A 17281-nucleotide genomic window follows, 5' to 3' on the forward strand; every position below is an offset into this window, starting at 1 on the left:
CGGCTCGTGACGACACATTGATGTCCTAAGACACGAAACGATCGGTTTGTGCGATAAACCAAACAGTATTTATATCATTTTTACCTCTAATACACCACTATGTCCAACCGCGTGCAGCACTCGTTAGTAATGTCTGATCGCGCTCTGACAGCGGCAGTGATGTCTCGCGCTCATTGAAGTATATGCACGTGACATCTCTGCCACTGTCAGAGCGCGATCAGACCAAACGAATCGAGTGATGAACGCAGTTGGACATAATGGTGTATTAGAGGTAAAAAAATTATATAAATACTGTTCGGTTTATCGCACAAACCGATCGTTTCGTGTCTTAGAACATCAATGTGTCGTCACGAGCTGCAGGGTTTAATTTGGACTTGTCTATGCAAGTTTTATTTACTCTTATAGAAGTTCCCAATCACTGCTATTATTTGACTGACAGACGGCAGCGGTTGGAGTTAAAAATCATCATTTGTGTTCTACTGAAGAAACAAAGTCACCAACATCTTGGATGCGCTGGGGGTAAGCAGATAAACATCAAATTTTCATTTTTGGGTGAACTATCCCTTTAAATATTGACTTTCCCAGATATATTCATATAAATTTAACTTGAAATCTTAATGTGAAAAGTGTTGTCTCCAACATGTCCATGCTATTTGTCAACAGCCAATACACAGACATAATTGCATCAACAGCTTTCCACACAGAGAAATGGAATTAACACTCATGTTCATTACAGATGTGAAAGTTTATTCAAAATACTGGCACTGAGTCAGATTGCTACAATTCTACACAGACTGCCACTGCCTCCTTTAAAAGCCTGCTTTATGGTCCTAATTATCCACGGTGCCTTGGGTTTTCAGCCTGATCAAGGAGTTTGGTCAGAAAAAAGCAATCTACTCGTCGATTTCAGAAGATAAATCTTTTGGCGAGTGGGATTGCTTGGTTTGAGTAATTGTGAGGAGGAAAGAATGTCAGTATCTGCAAACATGTTCGAGACACTGACAATAATGCACTACATTTTGTGCTTGTTATAAAATTTAGATGTTAATAAATGAATCATTGATTACCATATTATAATCATACATTTCAATATTCCAGAGGTAAAAACTAACACATTAACTAAACATAAATTCATAATCTCATTATTTTTAATGATATTATAGCAAAGCTGAAATAAGAGTCATTTTTACAAAAGAACAGATGGTAGTGTGAAAAAACAGCAGGATGAGGGTTGTCTCTGAGGGTCTCTTACCTGACCAGGACGAGTTTGACCTTTGATGCAGCGCTTTTTATTATGGCCGACGCATTCTGGTGGCTCCGGCCGTACAACACCTGGTTGTTTATCTGATGGAAGCACAAAAAAACAAAAAACAAAGCCATGATGTCATTGAAAACAGTAAAATTATGTTTATATTGTAATCATTTCATGACCAATTTATACACAGTATTCTAGGTAAAATTGAAAAGGTTCACATCCATTTTCCTCAAAGGAAATGGAGGAAAAAGTATGTGATGGTAGTAATACCACGGTACTTGGTTTCTTTAGCAACAGTTTCTTTAGCAATGTTTGTAAGTTTTATCACATTTCATGACCAATTTATATGCAGTAACCTAGGTAAATGAAAGGGTTCACATGCCTTTTCTTCCAAGGAAAATCATGGTATTACTATAGAACCCCATTACGAAAAACCTGTGGTAATACCATGGAACTTTTTTATGAGAGTTTCGTTAGCAAGATCTGTAAGTTCGACAGCACACATTGTGAACTGGTTACAACTAACTGCATCTTGAGTTTGTGAACACGTATTTGAGAGTGGTTGACTTGTGTCTCCAATCACATGTGACAGAATCATTAGCTGAAGCACTAGTGGATCGTGACTAATGCCGTAGCACGTTCACGTCTAATGGAGATAGATATTAGACAAAGGTCAGCGAGCAACAGCTCTGAGCCTCAAATTCCACAGCAAAATACGGCACTCGTACGTGTCGACCAAATTGCTAAATCAATAGGTAATTCCGAGGAGGAAACGAATGTGGAAACCAAAATGCCACCTGGACAGGAAACGATTGGAGAATTTATTGTGGGACGCCGCAATACGGAGGACCAGCAGTTCATTCAGAAATGAACTGCGAATGGCTTTCTGAATTAGAGATATTAAAACTAAACTAAAACCAAAACCATGAAAACACATTTTTGTTGATTGAAATAAAATAAACATTAACTGAAAAAAAAATAATAATATAAAATATAGAAATAAAATATAAAATATATTTCAGTGATAGTAAATTGAATGTAGTTTGAAGTAGCAAACAGGATTCTAATCCTGCAATTAGTGTAGTTTTTAAATAATATTTTCTCTTGTTAAGGTTGAATTACCCTTAATAATATTATAATACACAAAACATGTGGGCTATTTCCAGAAATATTAGATGATATTATTAATCATCTGCAAAAAAAAAAATGGATTCAATTTTTATTAATTTATTAATAGATTTTTAATTTTAAAATACACTTTCCAAAATGTTCTATATATTATATATAATAAATTGATTAAATATTAAAATGTAGATTTGCTTTTTAAATGTTCAATAAATTGAGAAATAAAATGTATTCTTCATATCAGGAAATAAACAGCCATAATTTGTTAAAACTATTGGATTAAAATATTTATTTTAATATTTTTCATTTTAAATAAAAGAAAAAATGTTTCTTGTCATTTAAATTCCAAATTCAACTTCCTGTGGGGTGTGGCCAATTCATTTCCAATTTAAACTCATGAATAAAATCATTAAAATTGTGAAATTGTGTGTATATAAACATAAAAGTGAACTGATGTTATCAGTATTGTACATTGCCGTTTCAACTTTTGCAATGAAATGTGTCTTGTGGTGAGATTCTGAGGTTTGAAGGAGCTGAGGCAACACTTGGAAAGATAAAGCCAGCAGGAGAGAGAGGGAGGCAGAGAAAGTGATAAGCAAGAGCAGACAGAGATAGCGAAACTGAGGGCAGGTGGCTTCATTTGAAATTCATCCGGCCATCTGAGGCAAAACCTTACACTTCTCGTTTGCACATTAATGGCTCAGGCACAGGTATAGGTATAAACTGATAGGGAAAGAGATAGAGGAACCAGATGAAACCAGAACCAGAACAGGGAGCCTGACCACCATGTCTCTCAAGTTTCAAAGTGATTTTGCCTGTATGAGATTGACCCAGATGACCCATGCTTCATTCAATATTAGATGAGAATGAGAATGAAACTGACGGAAACCACCATTTTCCCCTTGGATTACAAGGAGCTCAACAGGAAAAGGCTTTTACCTAGAAAAAGAAAAAAAAAAATGAAAGAGAGGGATAGATAGCTTCTAAATCTTGGGCCCAGACCCAAAATCATCACTGGGACCTCACCATATGTTAGAGTCACTTTGTTTTAAAAATTGGTAGGGACAGTTTGTTTTAATATACGTGACCCGTGCTGGCAAAATGAGTCGGAATGCCCACAGGCTAATTTCGAGCTACAGGCAAAACAAGTGAAAAATTTAACTTTTGGTTGAAATTGAGCATCTCACAAAAATGAGTTTGTTAAGGCCTCATCTAGCGATCCCAATGCTCCAAATAGCAATTAAACATCTAAAATTATCTTTATTTGAAGGTTTTCTGAGAGGGGTACCTTTCCTTTGTCCATGAAAAAATGCAGTTTTTCTCTGCTCGCTTCTGGACGACTGGTGCTTCCCTCAGCACAAGTTTGGTATTGTTGTAAAGCACAGCATTCCAACTTTGTGAATATTCACAGTGAATTCTTCAATGAAATGTGATTTTCAAACTCATGCTGATGTAAACATATCGATTTTACTATTGCTGACCGACAGATCTGAAGCACGCGCACAAAGAGAGTTACTGTATATGTGTGATTTATGCTAAAGGGACAAGGCTTTGAATGGTGAAACTTTTGTTTTTGTAGTCAGGCTCTCAAAAATTATATAAATTTAGATTTATCTGCCAATTTATCGGTTATCGTCTTTCAAATATGAAGAATTATCGGTTATTTGTATCAGCCCAAATTTTCCGATCGTTTCATCCCTTATTATGGCTGAGAAAATCGCTGCATCGCGAATCGAGAAATGATTCTTGATCAATTCTGAGATTTTCCGAATACATCACAATTCTTTCTTGAATCGATTCGGAGTTTAGTTTTTAACAGCAGATGGCAATGCTTTAGAAACAGCCGTACTCCGCTTGCTTCCAATTCCTTACATTTAAGGAATTACCATTAGATGTTGTTTTAGCAATGGTATAATGACCATATATAATTATTTCTCTGTCTCTTTATTAGAATATAACTTGAAAATACAGGAAATTTGTGGCAGTACTAAACAGAAAAAAAGTAAACAGTATTTAGTGACCTCCCCTCCGAGAGCAATAGCAGGAACCGGCTCTCTTAAACCTAAATGGAATGAAAAATGACTGGAAGGCCAAGAAAACTTTCAAAATCTGATGAGAAGTTTCTCAGAGTTTCTTCTTTGAGAAACTGGAAGAAGTCCAGGTGGTCACGTTAAATATCACGCTAATTATTTATTTATTTACTTAATAAAGAGACAGAAAAATACATATAGAAGGTCATTAAAACATTTATAAAACAGAAAAACTGGTAGTGCCCTAAGACTTTTGCAAAGTACTGTATATATAATAATACTTTTTATTATTATTGGCTACTCATTAATACCAATTAATATCAATTATAATGACTACTAATGAACAAATAATTTAATATGTGTTCTGCTTTGATAAAGAAATACCATTCAGAAGTTTGTTGGAAAGCTAATTGCTAAGCTCCACCTTAGCAATTCAACACCCACCACTACAAAAACTTGACTGTGTAAATGTGCGTTTCACCTCCAACAGTTCGTCGCCCACTTTGATGCGTCCGTCGCGGTTGGCCGGCCCTCCGGTGGTGATCCCCACCACAAAGATGCTCATACAGGAGCGATCCCTGTTCCCGGCCAGGCTGAGGCCCAAGCCATTCCGATCTTTCTCCAGTTCCACGATCAGCAGCTCTCCTGGCAGGTCTGCATACCTCTGCCTGATCACCTCTGAAGCAAACATGGAGAAAGGACACATCAGATAGGGAATAGAACTGGGAAAAAAGCAATTACTTTCCTAGAGGACAAAGATAAAGGTATTGTTTACATGAGCGTCTATATATCAGGCAGAGTATAGTAAACAGTATTGACATGTAATCTGAAAACTCCTAAGGCTCGAAGAGCAAGCCATTTTTCATTTCAAGAACATCCTCTGTATCTCATGCGGGAACTCAGACTAGTGTGGCGTGCAATTACACTTTGTGTCACAATATGCAGTGCTTTTTAATTTAACGTCAATCTAAATCTATTTATTCTAACCTACAGTGAATTTACTGCTTCCTCTTGATCGCAAATAATGCATGCTGTGGTGCCCAAAATGGGGTCATTTTGAACCCCGCCACATCTCTATTTCTTCTAAACAATCAACAAGTCAAAAACGAGCATCCGCCAATGGGAATTTCAAGAGCCCTTTCAATTGCTGAGGTCGAGTAGACTCATTTTAATTTTCTCTGACAAGAATGAAAAACGATACATTGATGCGTTTCGGGCGCTAGAGATTTTCCAGGTTGACTGGAGAACAGAAATGAATCTTTTACAGCTCAAGGCTCAGGTTATATTACATCTAGACTTACAGAGCTCATGTAATCGATTCATGTTCAGGTGAAACAGTGAAACAGAATAAACCTGCAGCATTTAACTGCCACGAGCATTTAACTACAGCATATTAATCTGGATAAAACGGCCCCTTGGCTGACCTAACACAATCTTCCATCAAAACTAGGTCTCGTTCATCCTGCGGCACTACATGCAAAAGAGACAAAGTGAAAGTCTCACTTTGCTTTTAGCCGTCTCGCATCTCTTAAAAGTCTGTATTATTTGACTGTTATGGAAATGGCGGCTAAGCCGGGACTTCAAGGGAAAGTAGTGACTGGACTCTTGAGCACCGGGAACATCTGATAATCTTCCAAGCCAGCTGCTTCTCATGAATCTCAAAAGACTTCAATGGATGGAGAGATTTTTTGAGGGTTCTTCAGTTTTCATGCTATCAAAATTCAGTGTACAGTAGGTGCTGCTGGTGGGCATACAGAAACAAAACACTTCAGATGGAGATGATTCGGCTGGCACTTTTAAACCACAGAGGACTTCAGTTAGGACTTCACTGATGAGAAACCGTGAGGAAACTTTGCAATATGGAATCAAAGAAAACTTGTCAATTTGTTGGCTGGTTTTAGATACTTCAACAAAATGAGGACATTGGCAGATGGTCAGTGAAGATGTTTCGTACATTTAACATCTTTTTCCTACACTTTAAAGTCTGTTTTCAAGCTTCAATACTCCCACGCGATACTTACCGTGGCTCTTTAAAGCAGCACGGCAAACTTTGGCAGCCATTCTGATTAAAAACCACAGCTTGTCGCATGTACTGTACGTGAGGGGATGTCATTGTGTATATCCGTGACCTTTCGCACTATGAAAGCTCATCCCTGTTTCCGTTATACTGCGGTGCAGCTCTTTGGGAGTGCATTATGAGAGCACCGTGATCATGTGAGAGGCCTAATTAAAAGCTTTAGCACAGTAGCAGTGACATAAAACTTTGGCAAATGGATGAAGTGAGAGTGTCACACCTCCTGTGTGACGAAAGTGAGGAGAGATAAAGTGACAGACATAGGGGAGGTCAAAATAGACAGGGGCTGTCTCTGTCTGATAACTGCTATAGTCCATTAAAAGGTGATTTTATGCCTCGTCTGCAAAACAGGAAAAGTGTTAGAGGGTTTATTGTTGTTGGTTTATGCATTGGGGCTCTGAAAAAATGTTTCTCGTTGATGCATCCAGAGGCAATTAAGAATACATTTACGCTCGCACAAAGCATGTTACTTGCTTTAAAATCTAAGGGGTTCAGACAAAGGGTTGGGAAATTGAGAAATGGTGAATACATACATTTTATTGCCAGAAGTTTTGGGATGCCTGCTTTTACATGCACATGAACTTTAATGACATCTTAATCCGTAGGGTTTAATATGGAGTTGGCCCACCCTTTGCAGCTATAACAGCTTCAACTTTTCTGGGAAGGCTTTCCACAAGGTTTAGGAGTGTGTTTATGGGAATTTTTGACCATTCTTCTAGAAGTGCATTTGTGAGGTCAGGCAGTGATGTTGGCGAGAAGGCCTGGCTCGCAGTCTCCGCTCTAATTCATCCCAAAGGTGTTCTATCGGGTTGAAGTCAGGACTCTGTGCAGGCCAGTCAAATTCTTCCACACCAAACTCGCTCATCCATGACTTGCTTTGTGCACTGGTGCGCAGTCATGTTGGAACAGGAAGGGGCCATCCCCAAACTGTTCCCACAAATTTGTCCAAAATATATTGGAATTATCACTGGAATTAGCCAAGCCCAACCCCTGAAAAACAACCCCACACCATAACCCCCCTCCACCAAACTTTACACTTGGCACAATGCAGTCAGGCAAGTACCGTTCTTCTGACAACCGCCAAACCCAGACTTGTCCATGGGATTGCCATACAGAGAAGCGTCATTCGTCACTCCAGAGAACACGTCTCCACTGCTCTAGAGTTCAGTGCTTCACACCACTGCATCCGACGCTTTGCATTGCACTTGGTGATGTTAGGCTTGGATGCAGCTGCTCGGCCATGGAAACCCATTCCATGAAGCTCTCTACACACTGTTCTTGAGCTAATCTGAAGGCCACATGAAGTTTCGGGGTCTGTAGCTATTGAGTTTGCAGAAAGTTGGCTACTTCTGCACACTGTGTGCCTCAGTATGCGCTGACCCCGCTCTGTGATTTTACGTGGTCTACCACTTTGTGGCTGAGTTGCTGTTGTTCCAAATTGCTTCCACTTTGTTATGATACCACTAACAGTTGACCTAGGAATATTTAGTAGTGAGGAAATTTCACGAATGGATTATTGCACAGGTGGCAACCTATCACGGTACTATGCTTGAATTCACTGAACAACCCATTCTTTCACAAATGTTTGTAGAAGCAGTCTGCATGCCTAGGTGCTTGATTTTATACACCTGTGGCCATGGAAGTGATTGGAACAACTGAATTCAATGATTCAATGTATTGTCCCGATACTATTGGCAATACAGTGTAGCTTACGAATAAATCTCTCTCTCTCTCTCTCTCTCTCTCTCTCTCTCTCTCTCTCTCTCTCTATTTTATATATATACACACACACGCACACACACACCGGGGTGTGCGGTCCATATAAGCTGCGAATGCTCTGCATATACCCAAACCATTAACTCGCTAATTAACAAACACTAAATTACTATAAATTCCCTTGTTTGAGGTGTCCACATGATAAAATGTTGGTAATACATATTTAACTTATTTATTTGCCAAATGACAGTCATTTTCTTTAAATCTGCCAGTTTTTGGGTATGCTGATCTTACAACAGCTTTGCTGCCTAAGCACTGTTGTTATGTATCGTCATCATAGTTGAGCAATCTCATAGGTTTGCTGGCATATGGGAGATTTCATGTGCAGGGAAAGCTGTCCGTGATTCGCTCGGCCAAACGGAAAAATGTGCTGCTGCTGCCAGATCTCGATAATCGAAAATCACATTGTATTTGTTACAAAACTAACTAGAATAAATCAAGTGAAAAAAAGTCATAACTAAAAATGTTTTCATAGTATTTCATTTTCTCCAAAGGGAAATGTATTTTTAGTGAAAATTTAAACTGTTAAAGACAGTAAGCAGACCTACTGTAATTCTGCATTTAACAGGCTTTTAAGTTGCGAGGTGGTGCCTCCATGGTTTGGACTTTTTTTTTGTTTGTTCCGCACATCCCACCGATGCTCGACTTGATTGAGATCTGGGGAATTTGGAGGCCAAGTTAACACCTCAAACTCTTTGTTGTGCTCCTCAAACCATTCCTGAACAATTTTTGCTTTGTGGCAGGGCACATTATCCTGCTGAAAGAGGCCGCGGCCACCAGGGAATACCATTTCCATGAAAGGGTGTACATGGTCTGCAACAATGCTTAGGTAGGTGGTACGTGTCAAAGTAACATCCACATAGATGGCAGGACCCAAGTTTTCCCAGCAGAACATTGCCCAAAGCATCACACTTGCCTTCTTCCCATAGTGCATCCTGGTGCCATGTGTTCCCCAGGTAACCGACGCACAGGTACCCGGCCATCCATGTGATGTAAAAGAAAACTTGATTCATCAGACCAGGCCACCTTCTTCCATTGCTCGTCTGACCCAGTCGTCTAGCCATAACAATTTGGCCCATGTCAAATTCGCTCAAATCCTCACGCTTGCCCATTTTTCCTGCTTCTAACATGTTGAATGTTAATAAATAACTTAATCATTTTAATAATATCTTGATAAATATTTGTTTTATGCACAAATAATGTAATATAATCTTTTACTGTTTTCATGAACACATTCTGTCAAATGTGATGGATTGATCTGAAGAGCAGGTCAATAGCACACTAATATACTCATTAGCAACATAAAAGTTCTCATTATACTGATCTAAAGGAACAATCATTCTTGCCGACCAATTCAAGTGAACTTGTGACTTAATATTTAATAACTTAATTCCAACATTTGGCACCAGGGATTTTTGTAGGTCAGTGGATCAGTAATTATTAGATCATCAATCATTAGTTTAGTCATATCATTTTCCTGATATTTTCATGGAGTGTGGTGGACACCTCAATGTACATATGCACATAAAAAGCAAAAATTATCGTAATGTAAGCACTTTACAAATCAGACCAGTCGATTTTAAAAGTCACAAGCTTAGCATCAAGGATGTCAGGAGTCAGGCTGTCATTGGCACCCTAGACTGCATGATAATTCAAGAAAATACATTATGCATTAGGATAAATCCTGTCATTTTATTGACCCATCCAGGTTGCTTCAGTTCACTCAGCTGATCATTGACACTCAAGTAAGAGGCTTATAATGCCCAACAAACAAGGGCTGAGTTCAGATCAGCTGCGTCAGCATGAAGACATGAAAGATCGATGCTGGGTTATTCAAGACCGCAATGAGAAATGACTACCGTGAAAGATAGGGAGGTTGTACAAGGACAAATGACAGCAAAACTATTAACATGATAGCAAATACTGTACTAACATTTGAATGACCTTAAAGCAGCTACACCATCTATTAGAGGAATGAGAGACAATCTACCCAAGAATCATGAATAATAATAATAATAATTCATTAAATTTATATAGCGATTTTCTCTGCACTCAAATCATGGATGATGCGAGGGCAACCATATTGTGCCACCAACACCAACACACCAGCTTATTGGTGAAGACCAGACAGAGTGATGAAGCCAATCATTATATATATTTGGGGATAATTAGGAGGCCATGATGATGGACAGAGGCCAATGGGCAAACATGGCCAGGTTGTTGGGGTTACACCCCTACTCTTTTCAAAGGACATCCTGGGATTTTTAATGACCACAGAGAGAGTCAGGACCTCTGTTTAATGTCTCATCTGAAAGACAAGGTCACATTCAAGACTTTTATCCTGATTGAGAGGTGTGCAGCGAATCCATCCTTGATCATATTATGAATCCAGCAGCAGCTCACGCGTATAGCACTGCCTAGTTATTAGAGGTCAGACAGCCAATAAGCAAGCAGAAATGACTTGTGGAGGCCAAAGGTACAAGGTTTGCCAGGTTTTGGAGCTGTAACTACACTTATATGCTGGAAACTATATATAATATACTATATATAACTTCATTGACAGCTATTCATAAGTGTATATGTATGTATGTATGTATGCATGTATGCATGTATGTATGTATGTATGTATGTATGTATGTATGTATGTATGTATATTAATTATTTATATAATTATTAATTATAAAAATAATAATACAATATACAAATATATAAATATTTACATATGTATATACATACAATGAATAACTATATAAATACACAGTTTCAGGCAATCAGTAGACATGAACTATGTATGACCAGGTGCTCAGATTGACATCTGGTGACCCATCAGCGCATCATTCAGAGAAAGAGAGGGAAAACAGAGTGCGTTTTGCTAATACTGGCCCTTTATCATTGTCCAGACCCTCACTACAGGTCACCCTCCATCTTCACCGAGGGAGAAGTCGTGCCAGAGATATATTGGCATAAGCTCAAGGACTTTGCGTGCCAGAAGGTGTGCATAAACTACAATAATGAGAAGGGCACATGGCCTTATTCAACAGTTTTACTCCACTACACAAATACAGCACACAGAAATTCAATAGCACAGTTGCTCCATATGGTGCTATTTGTTCAAAAAAGGACCCTTTTTATGGCATGGACCCCAACTATAGGGGCTTTCGCACCAAATAATTCCAGGAACTCTGTTATGGGAACTAATCACTAGGATAGTTCCCCGGAAACTAATTTCTCCCCTGGGCCATGTTCCTGGTTGCATTCGCACCGGGAATAGGGACTCTGAATGTCGTGTTTAAGCGCAACATTTACAAACACTAAAAAACAGTGGATGGAAGACGCCATGATCAGAGCTGTGTTTGTTGTGTGTCGTGGGTTTCGTGATAATGGAGATGGAATGTAAACGCATAATTTATATGACTGAAAGAGCAAAAAGTGGGGCTAAGAGACGAAATCTCCTATGACAACTTTCAGTATTACATATTGAGGCGGAGAAAAGAACACAACAGGTAAATGCAGTTATCGCCGTTTTCCATGTTCGTTAAGTAAATATGTTTACACTGCTTTTTAAAAATGCCAGGTGCCGGTGTTTGGCATGCGTTTGACCAATCAGCGTACACTCACGCCACTGATAGTTCCTATAGTGCTGGTTTAGACCCTATACTGTAAAAAATTATTGTGATTTTAACGGTAAAAGACTGTAAAAATGCTACGGTGAAAAACAGTTAATTGGATTACAGAAAGTTTCCGTACTATATACGGTGAATAACTAATAGATTTAATGAAACTTTACAGTAAATTACCATTAAATTTACAATTTTTGGAAGTGAAAAATCACAAGTCAATTGTATAATTTACAGTGAAAAACTTGGAAATTGACATTCCCACAATTCCCTGTGTGACACAATGTATTTTCATTGAAATAACCGCTTCTTACTTTTTCTTAGTTTTTTTCTAAATCACTTATGTACATTAGGGATTTATGTTGCATCTAATGTTGTTAAATGAATTTTGGAAATGCTGCTTGTGATTAACTTTGATTCATCATTTGACTCATCACCACTGTGTTATTTGTGGTAGACAGTGCATTACAAAGCTACAAAACCGATATTAGTACTTTAATAGGTTGGTAAATTAACATTATATCAGTTAATGATATGCGTTTTTTTTTTTTACTGTACATTTAACAGATTTTTTTTTTACAGTGTGTAAAATAAACAGTTATGAACCATAATTATTACAATATAAACCCTTAAATTATATGGTTTTGAACTATAAAATAGACATTAAACTAAGTGCTGTCCGTAAAACCTAAAACGTTGCTACCGTATTTTTTACGGTAAAGTTCTGGCAACCACAGCTGCCATTTTTTTTTACCGTAAATTTTATGGGGATTTTTTTAATTTTTATTTATTTATTTTTTTTTTTACAGTGTTGTTCCCCCAAAAGGAGTTCCTGAAACTAAAATTGTTCCTAGTTCCTGCGGTGTAAACATGGCAAAATCTGGGTACTTCAGCCAATAGTTCTAGGAACTATGAAAAGGTTCCTCTGGTGAGAAATCCCTTCATGACACTAAAATGTGATTTTTTTATTTACTGTGGCACCTGTATTGTGTGTGTTCATTCTCATTATCATTGGCTCCCAACCTTAATTTATTCATCTAAATTATTTATTTGGCAGATGCTTTTATCCAAAGGGACTTGCAATAAGAGGTAATTCCAAATTTTTTAAATGGTTTAAAAAAAATAAAGGAAGAAAAGACATTTATAAGTGACACACACACAAAAGTGCATTGAGAAAGTATATTAACAGTTGATATCACAATACAGTCAATAACCGATAAACCGTTTCAGAATTAGATATTCTGAATTAAAAATATAACACTAAAAACTAAAATCATCTTTTAAATGTAACAAGAATTTATCAATTACAACATCATGTACAGTATGATAAATAGATATTCATTTAGATATTTGCTTAAGATAAAATTGAACAATGGTAATAAATTAGTGTTTTTAAAGAGGAACTTTAAAGTGTCATGAAACTCCCCATGTTTTGTCTGTTTGTCTGGTCGTTCACACGAGCTGAGTTGAAAAAGTATATACTGTATGAAATATATATATATATATATATATATATATATATATATATATATATATATATATATATAATATATATATATATATCTCGTTCAATATCGATATGAATCGCCGTCGATATTGAACGCGATATTGCGTGGCTTGTCAGTTAACTACGGCTCTGTCTATTAAATGCCGCTCTATTTGAAAGCAGGTGATGGCGATTTAGTGGTAATCAGGGAACCAGCTTTACTGCTGAAATGCACGTGACAAAATTCGATATATCGCCCAGCCCTAATTTTATATATATATATGAACACAAAATAATATCAATCTGTCAAATATTAGGGTTTGCGTACTGAAAAGTTAGGGAACCACTGCTTTGCTTGTATGTAGTTTTTTTGTCAATAACCAATACCATAAGGAGTTTAGTCTAAATGGAGAACATCTTCGCTTCACCCCATGACTGAGACTAACTACATTAAACTATTTCTCTCTGCAGTGGTGTGATACCAGGACAGCACACTGCTGTATCTACACGTTCTACCTTCACATCTGTCCATGGCTAGACTTTCATCAAGGCCTCAGGAGATCACAGCACTCCTTACCTCCCTCTGTCATGGCTGATGCCTTCAAATCAATCTGCTTGTTCAAACCAAGGCTATATACTGCGTGGCTGCATCTGCACAGATCATACCAGTTGTTAACTCTCATCTCTCTCAAAGGGCCATTGATGAGCTGCAAACCTCAGAGCGCTGTTTACTCGCTTATGAATTCCGTGGGTGGACGAAACCCTTCAAGGACGTTCAGAGGTATGTTTTTGATTGACAAGTGAAAACTTTTAAGCTCCCCTTGACTGGCACGTTATTGTTACGATAGGTAAAGACGTGTGAAGTGAAACCAGACACATCTGGAGGTGGACCAGCTGCTGCTAGTTTAATTAGAGAGTGCTGAGGATTGAGGCTGATGAGCTGCACTGTAGGAAGGGTAAAACAGGGATGAGGGGCTGGGAAATATTTGATGATCATGTTCAATCATACATCAGGGAAGGCGCAGGCAGTTTCAAACTTTTTGACACCAAACATGATGACTCCTTAAAATATAAAAATATTTAAAAACATAAAATTGTGAGAGAATAATATTAGTTGTGATATTACAAAGACAACTTCTTTCTAAAATTAAATGTAATTTTTAAAATAAATAATTTGTATTATTTATATTTTTATATATGATTTTATAATGTAAAATTATATATGATATAAATGTAAATATTTAAAGTAAATACTAAATACAGTAAATACTTTTTCACATTTTAATATTTTAGCATGCACATATACACACACACACATATATAATGACACACACACACATATATATATATATATATATATGTGTGTGTGTATATATATATATATATATGTGTGTGTGTATATATATATATATATATATATATATATATATATATATATATATATATATGTGTGTGTGTGTATATATATATATATATATGTGTGTGTGTATATATATATATGTGTGTGTGTATATATATATATGTGTGTGTGTATATATATATATGTGTGTGTGTATATATATATATATATATATATATATATATATATATATATATATATATATATATATATATATATATATATATATATATATATATATATATATATATATATATATATATATATATTTATGTGTTGTATATATATATATATATATATATATATATATATATATATATATATATATATATATATATATATATATGTGTGTGTAAGTTTCGTCTGCTCACCAAGGCTACATTTATTTAATTAAAAATACAGTAAAAAACAGTAATATTGTGAAATATTATTACAATTTAAAATAACTGTGTACTATTTAAATATATTTGACAAAGTAATTTATTCCTGTGATGTCAAAGCTGAATTTTCAGCATCGTTACTCCAGTCTTCAGTGTCACATGATCCTTCAGAAATCATTCTAATATGCTGATCTGCTGCTCAATAAACATTTATGATTATTTTCAATGTTGAAAACAGTTGTGTACTTTTTTTTCAGGATTCCTTGAGTAGAAAGTTCAAAAGAACAGCATTTATCTGAAATACAAAGCTTCTTTAGCATTATACACTACCGTTCAAAAGTTTATTTTTATTTTTATTTTTTTGAAAAGAAATTAAAGAAATGAATACTTTTATTCAGCAAGGATGCATTAAATCAATCAAAAGTGGCAGCAAAGACAAGGACTCAATCTTGAATCTCAAAAGGGACAATTGTCGATTACTTAAAGTATTAACTATATCCAGAATAACACTTGCTATGATGTGATTACTAACATGTTGGATTCAATGCATTATATGTTTGTATTCTTGTATGCATCTTCTTTCTCTTATAATCATTGTTTTAATTAGGTCAGTCTAGTAATATGCGTGTAAGAAGTGTGTCATGTTTGAGCTCTAAATACAGAGTTTATAATTCTCTGTAATTCTGTGTGAATGAAACATTGTAATTCAGTATCAGGAAAATATTAAGAAACTTTATAAAGTTGCTAATAAAACAGGAGAATGTTCTGCAGATATCACGCGATGTGATCAATAGACAAGAGACGAGGCGTGTCTAATCTCCGTAGCAACGTCTCATTGGAGGATCGCATCTGAAGGATGGAGCCAAATTGCTCCTTTAAAACTATGCTTTCCCAATAGCTAGTTGTCAGAAATCGGTCAGAAATCGGCTCGAAATCGGTCAGAAGTCAGACTGAAGCACAGTCGTTGAAACCCAGTAGCCGAAGCACCGCTACTTTGACCACGGCTGAAAAGTCGCTTGGGTCATGCTTGAAAGAAGAAGTTGAGAAGATCCTTTATCGGGGCTGATTTTCCATCTAACAGTCGCCGACGTCATCCACGAGCCACGCCGCTGATCATTCAACATCCGTCACATCCAGACTCCAAAACACTCCGTGAAATATCTGACCAAAGTCTCCCAAGATGAGAGCCGCTCAAGCCAGACGCTCAGAACAGTTGCACCAGCCAGCAACATCCTTCAAAGCTTCCGCGCAACCCACAGGGCTTTCCCGAGAAGACGTCACCTGAAAGACAGCCAATCCAGAACGGGATTCCGCTTTACACGAGTCACGGAACAACCCGACTACCTCAGCTGTCAGAGCAAACGCAGGTACAAGCAAACTTCTCTCTCTTGCTGGAAACTGGTGAAACTCCTTTAAACCTAAAGAATCAAGCCAAAGCTCTGCTTTTGTGATTTTCCTCAGGTTATGAGTTAAGTTAGCACTGAACTTGGGACTTTTCATAACTCATATCAACTCCGCGAATGTGTGTGCATGTATGTATGTGTGTGTGTGTTTAGCCTTAGTTTCCTGTAATCATTAGAAGTAGTCAATAAATCTTGTTTTGATTTTCACATATACGAGTTTCTTGTGCTGTGTGTCAAATTACTGCCTTAAACTTAAAAGATCAAGTTACCTCTTGCTTATAATAATATAATAATTACAATAATAAGAATAATAATCATAATAAAATATTGTTACTGTTGGTCACAGAATAATATTTTATCCAGAATTGGTAAAATACTCTAACCTCAATGTTCGCTGGACGAATAACTGATGAAGTGTTAAATATTAATTCTGAATCATTCACAGTGAATCATTTACAGTTGATTCAATTCTTATTCCCTGTAACAATTAAATTGAGCTAATAAATGACCTAAGGTCCGTACACCCTCCATGTTTGACCAAGGAGATGGTGTTCTTTTACTCATAAGCTTTGCCTTTTTTGCACCAGATGTACTGCTGATCCAAAAAGTTCCAGTTTGGTCACATCCCTTCATAAAACGTTCTTCCACAACTCCACAGGTATATCGTTATAAATTTAAGCATATTCAAGTCAGCCTTTTATGTTCTTCTTGGTCAAGCATGTCATTTAGCAAAGCT

General features: G+C 36.7%; 1 protein-coding gene across 12 annotated transcripts in view; it reads right to left on the bottom strand.

Annotated features, from left to right (window-relative positions):
* The window catches only part of patj (PATJ crumbs cell polarity complex component), a 128723-nt gene that overhangs the window by 27089 nt on the left and 84353 nt on the right, over positions 1-17281 (bottom strand). For all 12 annotated transcript variants that reach the window (XM_067396064.1, XM_067396060.1, XM_067396063.1 and 9 more), the window contains 2 exons: positions 4892-5088; positions 1253-1344 (listed from right to left, as the gene is read on the bottom strand). In XM_067396064.1, the coding sequence (XP_067252165.1) occupies positions 1253-1344; positions 4892-5088 (289 nt within the window). The remainder of the gene's footprint in view (positions 1-1252; positions 1345-4891; positions 5089-17281) is intronic.

This window comes from Chanodichthys erythropterus, chromosome 10 (genome assembly GCF_024489055.1).
Source record: "Chanodichthys erythropterus isolate Z2021 chromosome 10, ASM2448905v1, whole genome shotgun sequence".
NCBI lineage: Eukaryota > Metazoa > Chordata > Actinopteri > Cypriniformes > Xenocyprididae > Chanodichthys > Chanodichthys erythropterus.